We start from the raw sequence: 16,389 nt of genomic DNA on the forward strand, positions 1-16,389 counted from the left end.
TGGTGGTGGTGTGTGCCTGAGCCTGAGCCTGAGTACTCAAGGTGCTCTCTACTCTATGCACTATTCGAAAGGAGAAACCTCTTCGACTCTCACCTGTTCACAACTCGCAGCAGCCACCCGGAATGGACAGGTTTCGCCCGTAACGGGAGAGACCTATGACTGGCTTTTCGATACTACATGTCTGCAGTTACCAGGGTGCAAGAGAGTCTTCAGATATCGGGGATCTTCCATAGCTTGATACTACATCTATACTGAGCCAATCTCTCACGGCTCAGATATGTCAGTGCTATGAAAGGAAAGACATCCATCGTTGAAGAAATATTCAATCTGTTGATAATATGTATGCATGTACCATACGTACATGCATACTCTTCTCCAGAGAGTTTGGTTCGTGCGCATCGTTTCCGACCTGCAGGTAGATATGTGAGAGAATGGTGCGAAATACTCTCTGCGCACCAATGCAGAATCTTAGCCAACCACAATTCCTGGCTTCACACCCTTGCAACTGTGGGCAGAAAAAAAACATAGCTAAGAAACGGCGATAGACGTAACATTCAATTAAAAAAAATTGAGGCTCTTCAGAATCACCCTCCCCCCCGCTTAGTTTGGGGCAGTGTTCGATAACTATGCGAACCAGAGCGCGCGCCCAACTTCGCGTCAATTAAGGAAGGCATTATAATGCAAGTGGTTTGAGCTAAAGACGGTACAAAGCTGCCTTGTCCCCCCCTCTCGACCAACCATCTACACAGCCCAAAATATATTCGAGATTCTCTATATTCCTATTCTGCACCTAAGTTCTACTTTTTGCAGAATTGTCAAGTTTATATAACAAGCTCCCGCACCGCCTCTATATTTCCAAGATAAACCTACTCGGAAACAAGCCTTGTGGAGCATACAGTGTATCAACATCATACGCACATATATCAAGCCTCAGGCAATTCGGTTAGTCAATTTCCACCATGTTTATCTGGTTATTTCCATACATCCAATGGCTATTCTGACATCTCTACCATCATCTAGGTTGTCCGTTCATCAACCATAGGCAAAGATATCACTGCCCTGAAAAACATTTAAAAGGTTTGTAAATATGTTATATTGGTTCCAGGACTTCTTTCCGAACAAGCTTTGCCCGTCCCGTCTTTCTCTTCAATCTTCACGAGCAATGCTCTACATATTCCTGTTGCACCAAGGCAGATTCAATCGGGCTGGGTTTCTACCCTGCAGCTACAGAAGAAGTGCAAGTTCTCTTGTAGGGCGACAAGTTCGATATCAAAAACTCTTAAGAGAACCTAAGTCTGACATGCTTGCACTATAGTATTAAGTTCGGAAAACCTCCGTCAACAATGGGAGATAATCTTGGCCAGCCTTCCATGGAAAGCCTACTCCACTCAACTGAGGGCGATCATGATATTTATCAGCCTGATCAATTACTTCTAAATAGAGCTTTCCCGCCTGTCCACATGAGTGAGGATAAATTTGGTACTTGGGATTTCAATCACCCGGCCCCCACAGGACTTGAGGAAAGAGTTCAAGAGTTAGCCGAGTTAAGGCTCCCTCAGGATACATCCACAGATATAACCTCACCACTTGCACGGTTCATGACCGACAACAACCCCCCCAGGCCCTTAGTGGGCATCAATAATACCGCTGGATACGTTACTCCCCATACCTCACACCTTTCCATCGCAACAAGCTGGGGGCAGAGATCAATCTACGATGACTACGCTCCGTCGGCAGGCAGCTCTAGATATGAATATCCGTTTTCCCCTAGTAGCACTGGATCCATAGATGAACAACGCTTTCAAGGAGTCAGCTACGACGACCAATCGAGCTATTCGCGCAGGGATTCCGGAGGCTGTACATCACCTTCTTCGCCAGGGATAAATGCCAACGACCCCTGGAGAAGGCACTCTGATTACTCGGTCGAATCTAATACGGATATCAACAATTCTTCTCCACTTGGCCACCACCGTCTCAGCCAAGATGCTTCGTTTGTCAGCTTGAAGAATATACAGATAAGCCCGGTAGAAGACGAAAATGATGATAGAGAAGACTTGATCCGAAGACCACATAGCAATAGCATACCAGGAATATATGTCAACGGACACGAGCATAGTGATCATGGAAGCGCTAGTTCCTGGGATATGTACCAAGATTACATCCCTGGTCCAATGGATATGTCCTGTTCTTCACCAACTTCCAAAGTCTCGCCTCAAGCCTCTTCTCCACGTACGGTGGCAGTGCTAGAAGCGAGGCGGGAGCGCCGTCGATCAAGAAGTGGTTCTACAAACTCACAACTATCGAATAAGGCTCGGGCAGAGTTGATGAAGCCTCATCCTGACGCAACCACTAACGCAAATGGGAAGAACCACAAAGGAAGAGGTGCGGGAAAGAAGACCAAGGAGCGACAGTTCTGCCCAGAACATCCAGGCAAGTCATTTAGGCACAATTCTGACTTCCGGTAATTAAATCCTACTATCCTTCCCATTTGATAGACCCGCTGACAATGATATATAGGAAACACATGCAAACCAAGCACACCAGACCCTTCCTCTGTACATTCCACTTTGCAAACTGCGAGCAAACATTCGGGTCAAAGAATGAGTGGAAGCGCCACGTCTTCTCACAGCACCTACAGCTCCACTACTGGCGCTGCGACTACCCCAATTGTGCAGATCGTAAGGCATACTTCAATAGAAAAGACCTATTTGGACAACACCTTAAACGCATGCACGGGCCCAAGGACACCAACAGCCCTAAGAACGCATCCGAGATTAATAAACGTTGGCTCGGACATGAGATTCCTCAGATTCAGGACCGTTGCCGCAAGGAACGTCGTGCTCCTCCCGAGAGGAGCATATGCGGATACTGTGACGAGGAATTCTCAGGACCCGGTAGCTGGGATGCAAGAATGGAACATGTGGGAAAGCATTACGAGAAGAATAACTACAAGGATATCGATACTAAGACATGGGTGATGGACAAGGGCCTCATCCAATGGGCCCTTGAAGAGAAGATTGTTGAGAAGACCGAGGAAGGGGGTTATAAGCTTCTGTGTCATGGAAAAGATTCGATTGAGGGAGAAGAGAGGAGGAGAAATAGCCAATATGGACCATCCACTATTGATCTTGGGAATGAGGGTTACGACGACAACGAGGATGCAGAGGGTGAGTATGAGGATTAGAGTCAGGTTTATTTTCATGAAAAATCACATTTGAGGCGCTGGAGTTTTTTCTTGGTTTTCTGCTTTTTTGCTATTTCTTTCTTTACGTTTTTTGTTTTGATCATGAATTTCAGCATAACGGACTTTGGGTGGGAAATGATTTTATTTTGTTTTCTTTATTTTATTTACTGACTTCCTCGAACACTTGTTGATACGTGTTATATACTGAAAATGGTCGGGATGAAAAAGAAAAAAAATAAGGGTAAGGCTATTTGAGGGAATCGGAGTGAGTTTATATGGAATGGCGTCTTTTTCTTTTCATTTTTTTTTTTTTTTTTACATATTGTTCATTTTTATAGTTGTTTTCTTTTTATCTTATTTATACACCACGACAGAAGAGATAGAGTTCACGATGGTTTCATTGGCTATAGGAGGCGAATGTTGTACACGATTTAATGATTAAAATAAATGTCTAGATAACTGTACCTACACTGATCATGAGACTACTAGCTGGGAGGTGTACGCTGTCCTGGCTGTACCTTTTCATGCCACATTGCGTGGCTGCTATTAGAACCAGAAGCATTGATCCTGGCTATGGGGGATCTTGGTCAATTATCTTGATCTGATCTGATCTGATATATGCAGTGCAAAAGAGGAGGCACGAAGCCAGGAAGCCAACGGATAGCCAACTAGCCAGCATGGATGTAAGTTTACATGTAATGAGAGCCTGCTACTCCTGCTATCCTGACATCCATCTCCATCCTCTTGTACGGCCGGCCCCAGGTTGCAAGGCAGACAGATGGACAACAAGATGGCTGTGCACTCCTCGGGCGTGGTTACGGCTCCTGCAGGTTACTTCGCGATACGCCTCACTAGCTTTTTGATTTTGGTTTCTCTTTCCCCCTGGTACGTTAAGGAAAGGGCAAAGTGCCCTTTGGTGATGATCTTTCTCTCCGCCGCCCAAACATATTTTATCAGGACGGGGTTGGGTGGAGGACTGTGAATGTGCATCTTGGGGTATCACTCACTGGATGCCCTTCCGTGCCCTGCATCTGCATGTGGTCTAGTGCTACGAAACAACACGTTGTTTCAAACATGGGGGCACATGGAGTTGTGATGGACCAGATTTATTAGTATTGGCATTAATGATAGTGCATCCAATGTATACGAATAAGCATCGATCCCATCTCAGGCCCATCACAGCTGCAGCTGCACTAGACGGGACTATGAAACAGTGCATTTATTTGGGTGAACTACTCTACACATGTGCATGAGAAATGCACCCAAACAAACAGCACTGTTTCTTTCCTGGCCACGAGATGAGACTTATGACGAGCGGTTGCGGTTGAGATGCAGAGTACAGATCTAGCTATTTGTATCTGGATCGGGCTAAGGCAGGTCAATTAAGAAGTGTGCAAAAAGCGAGGGGTTAGAGGTAAACTCTAGATGGCGAGTTCCGTACCATTTTTTCGGCTATTCATACCAGGATGAAGGAGAAAAAGAAGGATTTAGATCGCAGGTGTCGAGGGAAACCCCCCCCCCCCCCCCGGCGGAGTTTGCGGGTGCGTTGAAAGGTGTGCGCCGCCAATGTATCTATAGGCCCGAAGTAGAACTGGGAATGGAGATGAAATGATAGTCCGAGACAAGCGCGCAGGTAATCAAAGATGACAGCAGCGCCAGATGTATGTGCTATATGTGGAGTAGGTACATCTATGGTTCGGATTTAGAGCAGTGCGCAATTAGCGCCATTACTCTCTAATGAAGGTTGATCTCTTGTACACCTCACTAACAAGTTAATAATACACGTTAACTTTTGCTTTTACTCTATTACATAAACGTTTGTCACAGTGATAGTTAAGTTAGTCGAGTGACATTTCATGAGTATAAAACCTGCTATTAATTGATTTAACCATCAAGAAACGCACTTGTGTAACCTCAGGTTCATAGAAGAGGAGACTTTTGTTCAGCGCAATCTATTTCCATTATCTATTATCTAGTACTCATGTAGTTATACCTCCGTATGCGTAGTGATAATGTAACCCCATTTTCCAAACCAAAAAATAGGGTGTAACATGGTGATTGATTTCTGTAACTGTTGCCCGCCGTAAGTAAACTCTTCTAGTTGGGTAGCCGGACAGATCCTGTCCTTTCTTAATCCTCCGTATCCCAACGCACCTGCACCCTGTTCCTGTGCGTCAGCAACCTGCTCGTCATTCCTAAAACCCCCTCTGTCTGTGCCTCATTCTGCCCACGTGACTTCCTCATATCCTCCTTAATCTCCGCTCTAATGATTCTTCTCATCTCATTCTCCTCAGCGGCTGCTGCGGTCATGGTGGCTGCTTTCGCAGCTTCCGCTTCGTATAATTTTTTGAGTCGCTCCTGTTCTAGTGCCATTGCCTGAGCCTGAGCATGTTTTCTCATTGCCGCTTCAGATTGCTCACGCTGATGTCGCTTTATACCCTCCTCATGAGCAATTTTGTCCTCAATCCGCTTCTTTTCCTGCGCTTCGGCAAGAGAGCGTAGCTGAGCTTGTTCTTTGGAGCGAGCTTCGGCCTCCGCTCTTGCCTTCAAAGCGGCGTATTCAGCCTGAAGACGTATGGATCTCATCTCCTCCTCTTTTTCGAGTTCGTTGCGAACTTGTTTTTTGACCTCCTCCTTACTAGCTTCCAGCTGAATGCGAATCTGCTCATTTAACTTGTTACGATCCGATTCGAGTTGATGGAGTCTAAGGGTTTCAATTTTGACTTGTTCATCTGCGGTTCTTCGAGCCTCCTGCTCGCTGAGTTCTTTCCTAATTTCTTCTCTCATTCGCTTTATCTCCTCCGCCCGAATCTTCTCCCACTCCTCCGCCCGAATCCGATCCTGCTCTGACTTGTTTCTATTAATCTCTTCGATCATGTGACGGCGCTCCTGATCGAGCAGATCGAGTCTAGATTGACGGGCAATTTCTGCGACCTCCTTTTGTTGCTCAATTTTTCTCTTCTCTTCGGCCGCAAGTTTTGCTAGATTAGCGAGTCTTTCCCTTTCAATCTCCATTGATAATTGTAAATTCTTGGTTTCCTCTTGGAGTTTTCGTGCCTCCGCCTCAATTTTCTTCTTTTCCGCCTCAACTTCTGCGAGCCGGATTCGTTCCCTCTTTTCAAACTCAGCGGAAATCTCGCGGCGTATCTTTTCCTGTTCGGCTTGAATGAGAATCTCTCGTTGTTTAGCCTCCTCCCTGGTTTTATCTTCTTGCTCCCTTCTTCGCTCTTCCTCGATCTTGACTAACTGATCGTTTCTCACCCTTTGCATCTCTACAGCAAGTTGGTGTTGTTTGACTTCCTCTCTTAGGATACGTTCCATTTGAAGACGACGCTCCTTCTCAGCTTCAAGCTCAGCTAGGTGAACCTCATTACGTTTCTTCAATTCGGTTTCAAGGAGATTTTTGATCCGCTCTTTCTCGGCCTCTGCAGCTACCCGACGCTCGGCTTCCTTCTCATTGGCCCGCTTTTCGGCTTCGAGCTTTTGTAACCGCGCTGATTCCTGGCGTTGTGCATCTTCAAGTTGCAATTCCCTGCGAATTTCAAGTTTTAGTTTTTCATCGGCCTTTATCTTTGCATATTCCTCCTGACGGATCTTATCTTTCAATTTCTGTTCCTCTAGCCGTTTTTTCTGCTGCTCATCCTCCTTGGTGCTTGTGGAGGGCTCATGAGGTTCTTGACCCTGACAAATCCGGCAGTCGCTGAGGTCAATATCAACATCATCAACACCACCCGGTCCACTAACAACTCGAACTTTCTTCTTGCATGTGTGATCACCTCCCTCATGCCAAAGCTTGACTTCAAACTCTCCGCTGCCTTCCCTGGTGAGTTCAAGGCGACGAGATCTATGCTTTGCTCGAGGTATGTTCGGCGAAATGGTGATTCTTTTGCCAGTATTTTCGTCGATGTAGTATGCTTTATATTGTTGGGATTGACTACCGTGAGGTGAATTGTCCTGAGGTGGATTTGCGTGAGCTGGAGCATTCAACTGTTCAAGATTTGTGTGATGCCTGGAAGATGTTTCCGGGTCGGAAACGTGGACTTCATTGGCTTCATCATCATAGTAGTAGACTCGTTCTCTGAATCGGCGCGGACTTGTGCTGAGGCTGCCTGGAGTGCCAACCCTTGGAACAGGTTGTGGTACCATCCCGGGTTTGGATTCTTCGGCAGATTTAAATCCGGTATAGCTAGACATATCCCCCTGAAAAGGCACAGGATACATTCCGGGAATTATTGGGAAAGCTGAACCACCACTAGAAGATGTCCCGGTTAAGATACCTGGGCCTTGAGAAGGAAATGTTCCATGAAAAGCAGGAACAGGAGGAGGCGTGGACCCAATGGGTCCATTTGGTGGGATAACAGCGTCCTCGGAGGGATCAATACAGATTGGAGGAGGGTGGTAGTACAAAGGTGGATTGACAGGTCCTCCATGACTATCAATAGAAATCCCATCAGTTAAATCCGGAAAATCAGACAATGATGGATAACTTACACAGAAGGTCCTCCCTCCTCGACAAGGACAGGTGGGGGATGATACCAGAGCGGCATCTTGTAGACTTATTTGATGCAGAATTGGTAAGAGATACTAAGAGAAGATTAGGTTGATAGCCAGTCTCTAATGGTGAATACACCAAAGATGTTGGAATGAAACCAGATTATGATAGATGGTGGATGGTGATGGATGGTTGATGAAAGTGGACGGTGGATGGTGGATGGCGGATGGTGGATGGTGGATGGTGAATGGGTCTTAGTGATCGAGAAGTAGCAGCACGAGATGAAATAACGGATAGGAGCAAGAGTTGCGGGCTGACGGTTATCTATGACAGAGGCTTCCTTCGGCAGCCCTACCATACTATTTTTTCGTTTATCTTTACTAGTTTATGCTGCAGCTCCTACACCGCCCCAGCATCAGTAGGAAGTCACAGCAGTTGAAGTTGTATAAATTCTATGTAACTTCTCAAACAGAAATCGCCACCACGAATTCAGGCTTATTTTTATGATATGATAGGGTGCCCTTCACGATCATACACTTTGGTGTATATTTGCTGTCCAATGCTACCGTATCACTATATTTAGGGGTACATGTAGCTGAGAAAGTGAATACATCATGGTCATACATCAATTGTACATACATGTACATGTACTTACGTATAGTTTCTAATTCTCATAACTCTCTTAGAAAGTCAACAGAAAAGGTCAGGCGGACATATGTACATGTATGTAAGCATGGCACGACTTACATCTACATGTATGTATGAGAACTCTACGCTTTGTTTTTATGTACTTTAGGCTTGAATTAATGCAGCATCTAAGAAGGACATATGTACATCATACATATACTTGTAGATCTATGAGGTATTTCACCTTAATTCACAAACAACAAAAGCATGAATATCAATTGGAGGTATAGACATTAGAGATCTTCTGGAATGTCTTACAAATACTGGCGCGTACATACGTGTATGTACATTAAGTATATGTACATGTACATGCAGTTATAGGTAAGGGACTTTAGGTGCCCGTTAACTCGTGAATAGATGTTTCGCGTAATCCAGAATCAAATGTTAAGTAATGGTGAACTTATAGAAATCGCTGTGGATAAATGCACATAAATGAACCTCTCTCTCAGGCCTGGCTTCTGTCCCCCCACACAAACTCCTTAGATCCAGTAATGCCCATGTGTTCCACGCATATATTGGGGTGCACAAATCCAAACCCTTGTATGAAGTGTAGAATAGAAGGGATATAAGTGATACATGTCTATACTCTTACGTTTTTCGGGTTCTATGCATGTGTGTGTGCACGAGCGGCCCCACATTACATGCGCATGTAGTATAGGTACATCGCTAAATCACGTTCGCCTAAATATCAGTTCAAATATTTCCCCTTACTTTATTCTTTATCTCCACCTTATCGTCACTATCTCACCATTTAGTTTTGATTTTAGAAACTACATATAGGTCCATACATGTACTAATTACATTTATGGCCGTCTCTACACCTGCAATGTGAATCGGGCACCGGTAATAAACATCAGGCAAAAAGAGGTCCTAAAAGAACATAGCCACCAGACAAAGAGCGGCTGCCTGATATGACCCACCATCGCTTCTTTCCTGGTAAGACATATTCTTCCTTATATCTTCACTCTTCTCTCCTTCCATCCTACAATTGTCTATTATTGTCATATATTATTATGATTATTCGATCACTTGAAAGCCACCTGTCACGAGAAATCGCCAATCCGATGCGAGGAACAACACTGCCCTATAATCTTTTATGGGGTAATTCCACCACATGAATTTCGCACATGGATAGTTTTGAGGAGAGCGATCGGATTCCATGATTGGATTCAGAAAGTAAACCGCAGTGGTTTTACAATGAAATTTCCGGCTGTGGGTTATACTGAATTCCATGGTGAAGGTGTGATCAGTTAGACCGAAGATGGGACGAAAGACTAATCTACACGATAAGCTAGGCAAATCAAGCCTACGAGAATACACCAAAGATTACATAGCTCGAGATTGATGACTTGTAAATCTAGCATTTTGATTGGTTACCATGAGCAATTCCGGACCCCTGAGCACCCACGAGTATTCTGAAGCATCACACAACATAATCAACACCAAGCATGACATCACAATCATTACAGATAGACGAAGGATATCTCCATATCAGAGCGGTGTACGACTTGAATTTGTAATACTCAGGTTAATTTCTTGGTTGCCAATCCCCATTCACAAAGAGCAACAGTGTTGAAACATAATCGAGTCTGGGCCTATTGAGAATGCTCAAATCGACTAGACTAGGAGATACATATATTATGCAGTTTCGACAACAATCCTCTTCTTGGCCTCCGGTTTCGGCACCTGGAAACCCTGACACGGCCGCAGAGACAAATTCATCCTATCGTACATCTCGGTACTTTTTCTGGCCCTGATGGTTCTTGATGGGCTTAAAAGCCAGTTAGGAGCCTTGTTTTTGATCGTGTTTTCCCGAGCGGTGAGAGAGCTATTTTGGTGGGTCATTTCAGCGCCGAATGGGAACTAAAACTGAACCCGATTGATAGGAACCCAATTTGGCGGCTGAAGAGATTTTTGGTTCGTCTACCATGCGGGCCAGGGCGAATCAACTGACCGCGAGAGGTACCTGATTTCGGCGTTGCGGTGAAAAACCATTTTTAACCATGAATATGGCCATCGATATTTAGTTACTGTATGTACCTACTGACTGATCATACGCTATACCTTTAGGACTCTCCATTGTTATATTCTTTCTTGTTTTCATCCACTTTAAAAGATCGATCAAAATAATATTTAATCACAGGTGCCAACATTGCGATAGCACTTTCCACCGAGGACCTTTTTCTATCTTAATCTTATTGATAATAACTTTCCCATAACATTGAATGATCTACCCATTCCCGGGTGATAAATTAGAAGTGCCAGGGCATCCGTTTGACTACGCCGAGTCTTTGTGATAATCTAGGTACTGTATACCCTGCTATTATGTAGGGACTGATAGTTTAGGTTCTCCGCTGACTTAAAATGCAAAACTCGACCCTCACTTGTATCAAAGAATGTTAATAGTGATTGATAGCTAACTATTTCAATCTCAGAAGTGATAGATCCCTCGAAGTTAAGTAATAATAAGAACAATAATAATAATAAAAGAAATAGCAGGCCGAGCTGACGTTTTGACTCACAGATATACCGCCTCTGCCTAAAATCTACTTAATTCGCCCTTTCTAGCTCGTCAGGTTTAAATAATAATTTACAGCGAAGTTATTATGTTAGAGAAACACTTAAGTCTTACTCACCAGTCGTCGACATAGCCTTTTTACATAAAAGTTACTCAAGGACTTAGGCAGAACTCTTTCAACCACGAGCGAGCGTTCAAGGGATATGAATTGAAGATATCATAGAACTCTACAATAAAAATCAACTAAAAGACACGGCCGAGCATCGAAAATATATCTCTATATCTTTACGCTCAATTCATATCCCGCACACCTCCTCTACTTTAATCTCATCTCGATAACCAATTAAACAAAAAAATCATCTCGATAACCATAAGAATACCTGAATATTGGCGAACTGGATTGAGCGAATTCCCCCTGGTAGAGTAAGATAAACAAGGAAAATCGAAAAATTCTCTCTCATATTCCAATGGCTCAAAATTGACCCATTTAAACGCATTGAATGCCATTTATCTAGGTCGTGAATGAAGGTCATGAATGAAGGTCAGCTTCTAATTACCCTGGAGTTTGATTTTTACATTTTTCTATAGAACTGATTGTTATCATATCTAAAAGTTATTTCACGAATCAATTCCCGGCCCTACATTCAGAAATAGCAAGCTTAGTCTATGTCTAATAACTCTTCTAAGGCCATTAATATCAACTAGCCTTGGTTAGAGATAATTTCTATCTTCAGTACAAAACATGAATACCTTGTATACCGGGCTAATGGTGGTAGCATTGACGATTTAGTATTTTATGAGGGAGTCAAGTTCTGAAGAATAACTCTTTTAGGCAAGGTTAGTTTTCTAATAAAGTCGTTGAGTTCGGATAGTGCCTATCTAATTATCAGAAATCACCGATTATATTTACATCTCACTGGATCTTTGTAGCAACAATTGAGTTCGAACAATCGAATCTTTCTGGCATGTTTCTGACTATGGCGAACTGTTTCTAACCACTATACCGCCACTCCAGTACATCTGCGAGCTCTAGAGCTATTTTGCCCTATATACGCGCATTTATTCAGTGGGTGAACTCATATTATTAATTAGTATAGCCCACATCATATATACAAGGAAGCATCTCGGACAACCGCTGAGTAAGATGTATCCCCTGCGTCCATGGAGTGGTTGGTCCAGTCGAATCCCTAATACGGACTTCATGCGGATACTATATTAGGATAAAGTTATCAAAACCTCTGGGCCTGTCACTTTTTAGGCACAGTCTTGACGCAATCTTGGTATAGAGGCTGCGAATTTAAGGGGATAATTGTGGCACTTCTTGTAGAAAGACATATGTCCTCCATTCCTCTGACCGACCGCATAGAAGCTTGGTACAGGACATTACATTATCCCGGGTCCCCAGTTAATCACACTATATCCATACTCTTGAGTAATATAATATGAACACCATTTTAGGGCATTGTGCCGAGCGATGAACCAACCTCCAATACCGATGCAATATCTCACAATGTGTGAAGTTCCATCCTATCTTCAACGGAAATCTCCATGCTAAGATACCTTACTCAAACGATTGCGGCCTCCAATACTGACTTTCTATATGAAAGCTCGTTCTCCTATCCCGAATCTTCTATGATACGCCGGGTGGCTAATTTAATCACTAATCTTGTCTAGAACCAGGCGTCAGTAATATAAACCTATACATAGGACCCAGATATACCCCACTCTAATGCCATTGAAGATATAACAGCGAGACTAAATCAGACTTGAACTGGTTTGAGACGAACACCTCACCCATATTCATCGTTACATAAGCTCAGCTCCCCTGCCTGTAAGATTATTTCATCAGCGCTCACGTGTATTATAAGGAACATTCTAGGGCTTCCTTAACTACACAATCCCTGATTAAGAAGCTTTCAACTATCCCACCGAATCTAATTCGATACTGATTTAACCATTATCCATAAACATTTCCAGGCTCTATAGTTATACTCTCTTGTTTCTTTTTACACTCGTAACGCCCCTCTCCAATTCCTTCTTTTATTCCCTTGTCCATAAGTTCTGCATTTTTACCATAGTCACTGATTTGATGTTTGAATGGCACCAGAAATTAAGAAAAGTATATCATTCCCAATTTGTTACTTCCATGACTGCATAATCCTCCAACTTTGCTATAACATCTGGATCCATCTTAAAACCACTCATCTTAAATAAGCAAAATCCAAATAAACCAAAACAATTCTTGCAATTCATATCCCGAAATTCAACGCAGTCCAAAACTCCTAGCATGTCCACAATTCATCACCATCGCCCTACGAAATCCCAGATCATCCAGTGAGGGCTGCATGGCAATATACCACTCATTGACATGGCGTCCCACACTTGGAACAGACCTTCCCTCTAATCACCCAGCTTTCGACACCTGCCAACTCGCATGTAGGGCATTTGACACCAGGAACCTGCCAATGGAAAATTAAAACCAACACCCAATAAAAATGGGTGTTTTACAAACTTACAGGCACCGTTTTGATGATTGGATCAAAGTCAAGGAATGGCACAATGGGGTAAAGAAATCCCATCTCCACCTGGGTAGCCTCTTTAATGATGAAAGATGCTGGGATTGCACCAATGAAAGTGCAGAATGGGTCTCTCTGAAACCCCTCTGCAGCGTCGAAGGAGGTTTGGTTGACATTGGCAGCGAAGGATGGATCCCTTTGAACATAATCTTTAACTTCAAGGGGAACTGAGGTGGCATCAATGGAGGTTAAGGTTGAGATTGATTGACACATTTCTATGATGCTGGTCCGCAAGGCCTGGGTAGACTTTTGGCGATATATTTCGAAAAGTCAAATCGACTTTATTGATCTGATTAATGGATGATGGTAATATCTTTTTTTTTTTTACTGGCTGACAAAGCTAATTGAAGTGTTGATGTTGATGGTGAGAAGGGCATTTGAGGGGCATCTTAAATGGATTTCGAGTCGAAGGCAAAACGCTTCGACATACTTTCGAGCGTATTCACGTTAATTCAAGCTGACCCATACTACACTAGCATTTACTAGTTTCTGGCTAGAATAGGGAAGAGCTATACGTTATTTTCTTCTTCTTGCTAATACATTATATGACATTATAATTTATTATTTCCAGATGGCTAAGTCAACCTGAAAAGCTATTGGCTGCTGTGAGTAGGTTTACCTTGATTACTTGGGTGAAAGAAATAAGTAAATTGGTATATGACATGCTGTCTGAGCGAGCGTGGGAGTCAAGAATCACCGGATTGCAGCAGGAATAGTATGTACTAACCTCTCGATCGAAAGCACAGAGCTCTTATGGCAATCGATCCGGACTCGGAGTTTTATTTGATCTTAATGCCACCTGCATAATATGTGTGAGGGGACAGATAATCGTCCATGCGCTCCATCCATTTCATCAAAGCGGCCAACATTTAATTCAATTCCGTACCTGATTTACTATCTATCGTCATGCAGCATTCACCTTTTCTCTCGGTACCGGAATGCAGGGATCAACAACTGGCGACGCTTAACTACATATTCCCCCAAAGTCTGGATGCTGGGTCCACTCCAGTATATGTGGGTGGCTTCTGTGCAAGGATCATGATCACTATGTCATGATAAATGTTGGGAACATACATAAGTGCGCGTGTCGACATGAGTTAGTTAAAAGTATCTGGAATATTTCACTTGGATGCCCGGTGAGTTTCTAAAAAAGAAATAGCCAACGTCCCTGGCGCACGGGTTCGGGTCATATTGCAATATTGACGCCTTGATGGCATTCTCATCTATTTTGATTGGAGCGGTTCTTAGGCTTGGAACGCTTTGATTGTGAAGAAGAAACTTCAGCTTGAATTGTTAGAGACACTAAAACAATAGTCTTAGAAGAAACATGGCGGTATCTCTTTTTCTGTACGGCCTCTTCCGTGGGCTCAGGGAAATACATTTCTACTCATATTTTTCTTCAGGTCTATGATATTGGACATGGCAGAATGTTTTCATAAAACAGGCTAGTTTAAACGAAGACTGACTTAAGGCTCCACAGAAATCATCATTCCGCATTCACGCATATATATCCGTTTTGCCGAAGGGATGGTATGCATATCGGATCCACCTGAAAAAGTCCGAGATAGGTTGTGATCGCTATTCGACTAGGCTTTCCATGTGCGATAATCTAGGCTGCTGGGTACATATGTATGTACAAGTATGTACGTTCTCCGCAAGCTAAGTACATGTTCCCTAGCACCCGGTACCGCGAAATAAACAAAAGATCGTCTGCGCCAATCTAACCAAACCGAAGGCATTTAAGATTGAGTCACTACTAAGAATTGAGAAATATCGCCGTTTTTGCATTTCAAATGGCGCTGAAACGGATTCATATCGAATAAAAAAATAACTACTTCGTAGATTTTCGGAAGGTCTTGATAAAATTGCGCTGCCTTTTAGACAAACAGATTGCGCCCGAAATTTTGGTGAAAAGTGGAAAGGACTATACTCATATCCTTAAACCCAGGTTCATTACCACATTTGTGCGGCCTCGCGGACTTGATATCTTCACTCTAACTACGCATTGTGTAGTCGAGTATATGCACCATGTATATACGTATAACAAGGGCCAGAAATACGGTATGGCAAGTTCTCCATCTCGACAGGTCTATGGTTATAGATATTTTCGCGCCAGCCTAACAGTAAGGATCCCTCCTCATATACTCTTAACATACGTACGCAACTTTGCAGCACGGATGGTTGTGGTGTTTCCGTAAGATATGTGCCGCGCTCAGGCGTTATATGTACTAGCATATTCATTGAGGGATTGCCCTGTGATGAAAAGTTAGCTGAGAAGGATTTTAGCAATTCATGCGATGCAGCTCACTGGGCCGCTAGCTAGAAGCTCGCGACATCAATTGGGTACCAATTAGCCCAGGAATATGAGGCAAGTTGGGATCGACTGCTCATTGAACTAGGACATGCAGTTTAAAACATTACAGGGAGGGACCGTATAGTAGGGACTCGGCCGGCTGAGGCAACCGAGTTCTCGGCATGATCTTCTAGCTGGGCTGGGCTGAACCCTTGTAATTGCATAGTACAGCTGCAACACCTATCAAAACTCCCTGTAATACAATAACGCTAGACTGTAGTTTAGAGAGGGAATTTGTTAGCAAAATCACAGTTTGTATCCCTGTAGCTCTCTTTGAATGCTGAAAGCTGGGTGTTGCTCTACATACTTAGTATCATCTCGACATGGAAAGGCCCGAATTAAGAGACGTCTACTTGGCCCCGCCAGGACTTGAAAGCCCGAGGACACGTTATACTTTGTTCTTGATTTGCTTTTTTCATTCCCTTCGCTTGAGATCTTCGAAAGGAGACAGGCGTCCAATACTAACTACATGTATGCATAGGGAGCAAGGTAGGTAGGCAGGTACGGTTGGAGGACTGGATTCAGGTCTTGACGAACGTACTTGTAATTCCAAGTGTTCAGTCGAGTTGATGTTTGACA

General features: G+C 43.5%; 5 protein-coding genes across 5 annotated transcripts; 3 read left to right on the forward strand and 2 right to left on the reverse strand.

Moving 5' to 3' along the window:
* Nucleotides 1–678: 678 nt before the first annotated feature.
* On the forward strand, nucleotides 679–1,437 carry LAJ45_00068 (uncharacterized protein; the record flags this gene model as incomplete). The annotated part of the gene is made up of 4 exons (XM_046109670.1): nucleotides 679–687; nucleotides 834–942; nucleotides 1,021–1,077; nucleotides 1,316–1,437. 4 exons carry the CDS (start codon nucleotides 679–681, stop codon nucleotides 1,435–1,437), a joined length of 297 nt encoding a protein of 98 aa, XP_045976363.1.
* A 23-nt stretch (nucleotides 1,438–1,460) lies between these two features.
* On the forward strand, nucleotides 1,461–3,184 carry LAJ45_00069 (uncharacterized protein; the record flags this gene model as incomplete). The annotated part of the gene is made up of 2 exons (XM_046109671.1): nucleotides 1,461–2,461; nucleotides 2,518–3,184. The coding sequence occupies 2 exons, from the start codon at nucleotides 1,461–1,463 to the stop codon at nucleotides 3,182–3,184; spliced, it is 1,668 nt and encodes a 555-aa protein (XP_045976364.1).
* Nucleotides 3,185–5,314: 2,130 nt separating this feature from the next.
* Nucleotides 5,315–7,731, reverse strand: LAJ45_00070 (uncharacterized protein; the record flags this gene model as incomplete). The annotated part of the gene is made up of 1 exon (XM_046109672.1): nucleotides 5,315–7,405. The coding sequence occupies one exon, from the start codon at nucleotides 7,403–7,405 to the stop codon at nucleotides 5,315–5,317; it is 2,091 nt and encodes a 696-aa protein (XP_045976365.1).
* A 133-nt stretch (nucleotides 7,732–7,864) lies between these two features.
* Nucleotides 7,865–8,600, forward strand: LAJ45_00071 (uncharacterized protein; the record flags this gene model as incomplete). Its single annotated transcript, XM_046109673.1, has 8 exons — nucleotides 7,865–7,944; nucleotides 8,010–8,045; nucleotides 8,118–8,132; nucleotides 8,192–8,219; nucleotides 8,272–8,279; nucleotides 8,363–8,431; nucleotides 8,497–8,538; nucleotides 8,594–8,600. The coding sequence occupies 8 exons, from the start codon at nucleotides 7,865–7,867 to the stop codon at nucleotides 8,598–8,600; spliced, it is 285 nt and encodes a 94-aa protein (XP_045976366.1).
* Nucleotides 8,601–13,241: 4,641 nt separating this feature from the next.
* LAJ45_00072 (uncharacterized protein) lies at nucleotides 13,242–13,670 on the reverse strand (the record flags this gene model as incomplete). The annotated part of the gene is made up of 2 exons (XM_046109674.1): nucleotides 13,242–13,340; nucleotides 13,398–13,670. The coding sequence occupies 2 exons, from the start codon at nucleotides 13,668–13,670 to the stop codon at nucleotides 13,242–13,244; spliced, it is 372 nt and encodes a 123-aa protein (XP_045976367.1).
* Between the last annotated feature and the right edge of the window lie 2,719 nt (nucleotides 13,671–16,389).

This window comes from Morchella importuna (genome assembly GCF_003444635.1).
Source record: "Morchella importuna strain M04M26 chromosome Unknown Morimp01GS001, whole genome shotgun sequence".
NCBI classification, from domain to species: domain Eukaryota; kingdom Fungi; phylum Ascomycota; class Pezizomycetes; order Pezizales; family Morchellaceae; genus Morchella; species Morchella importuna.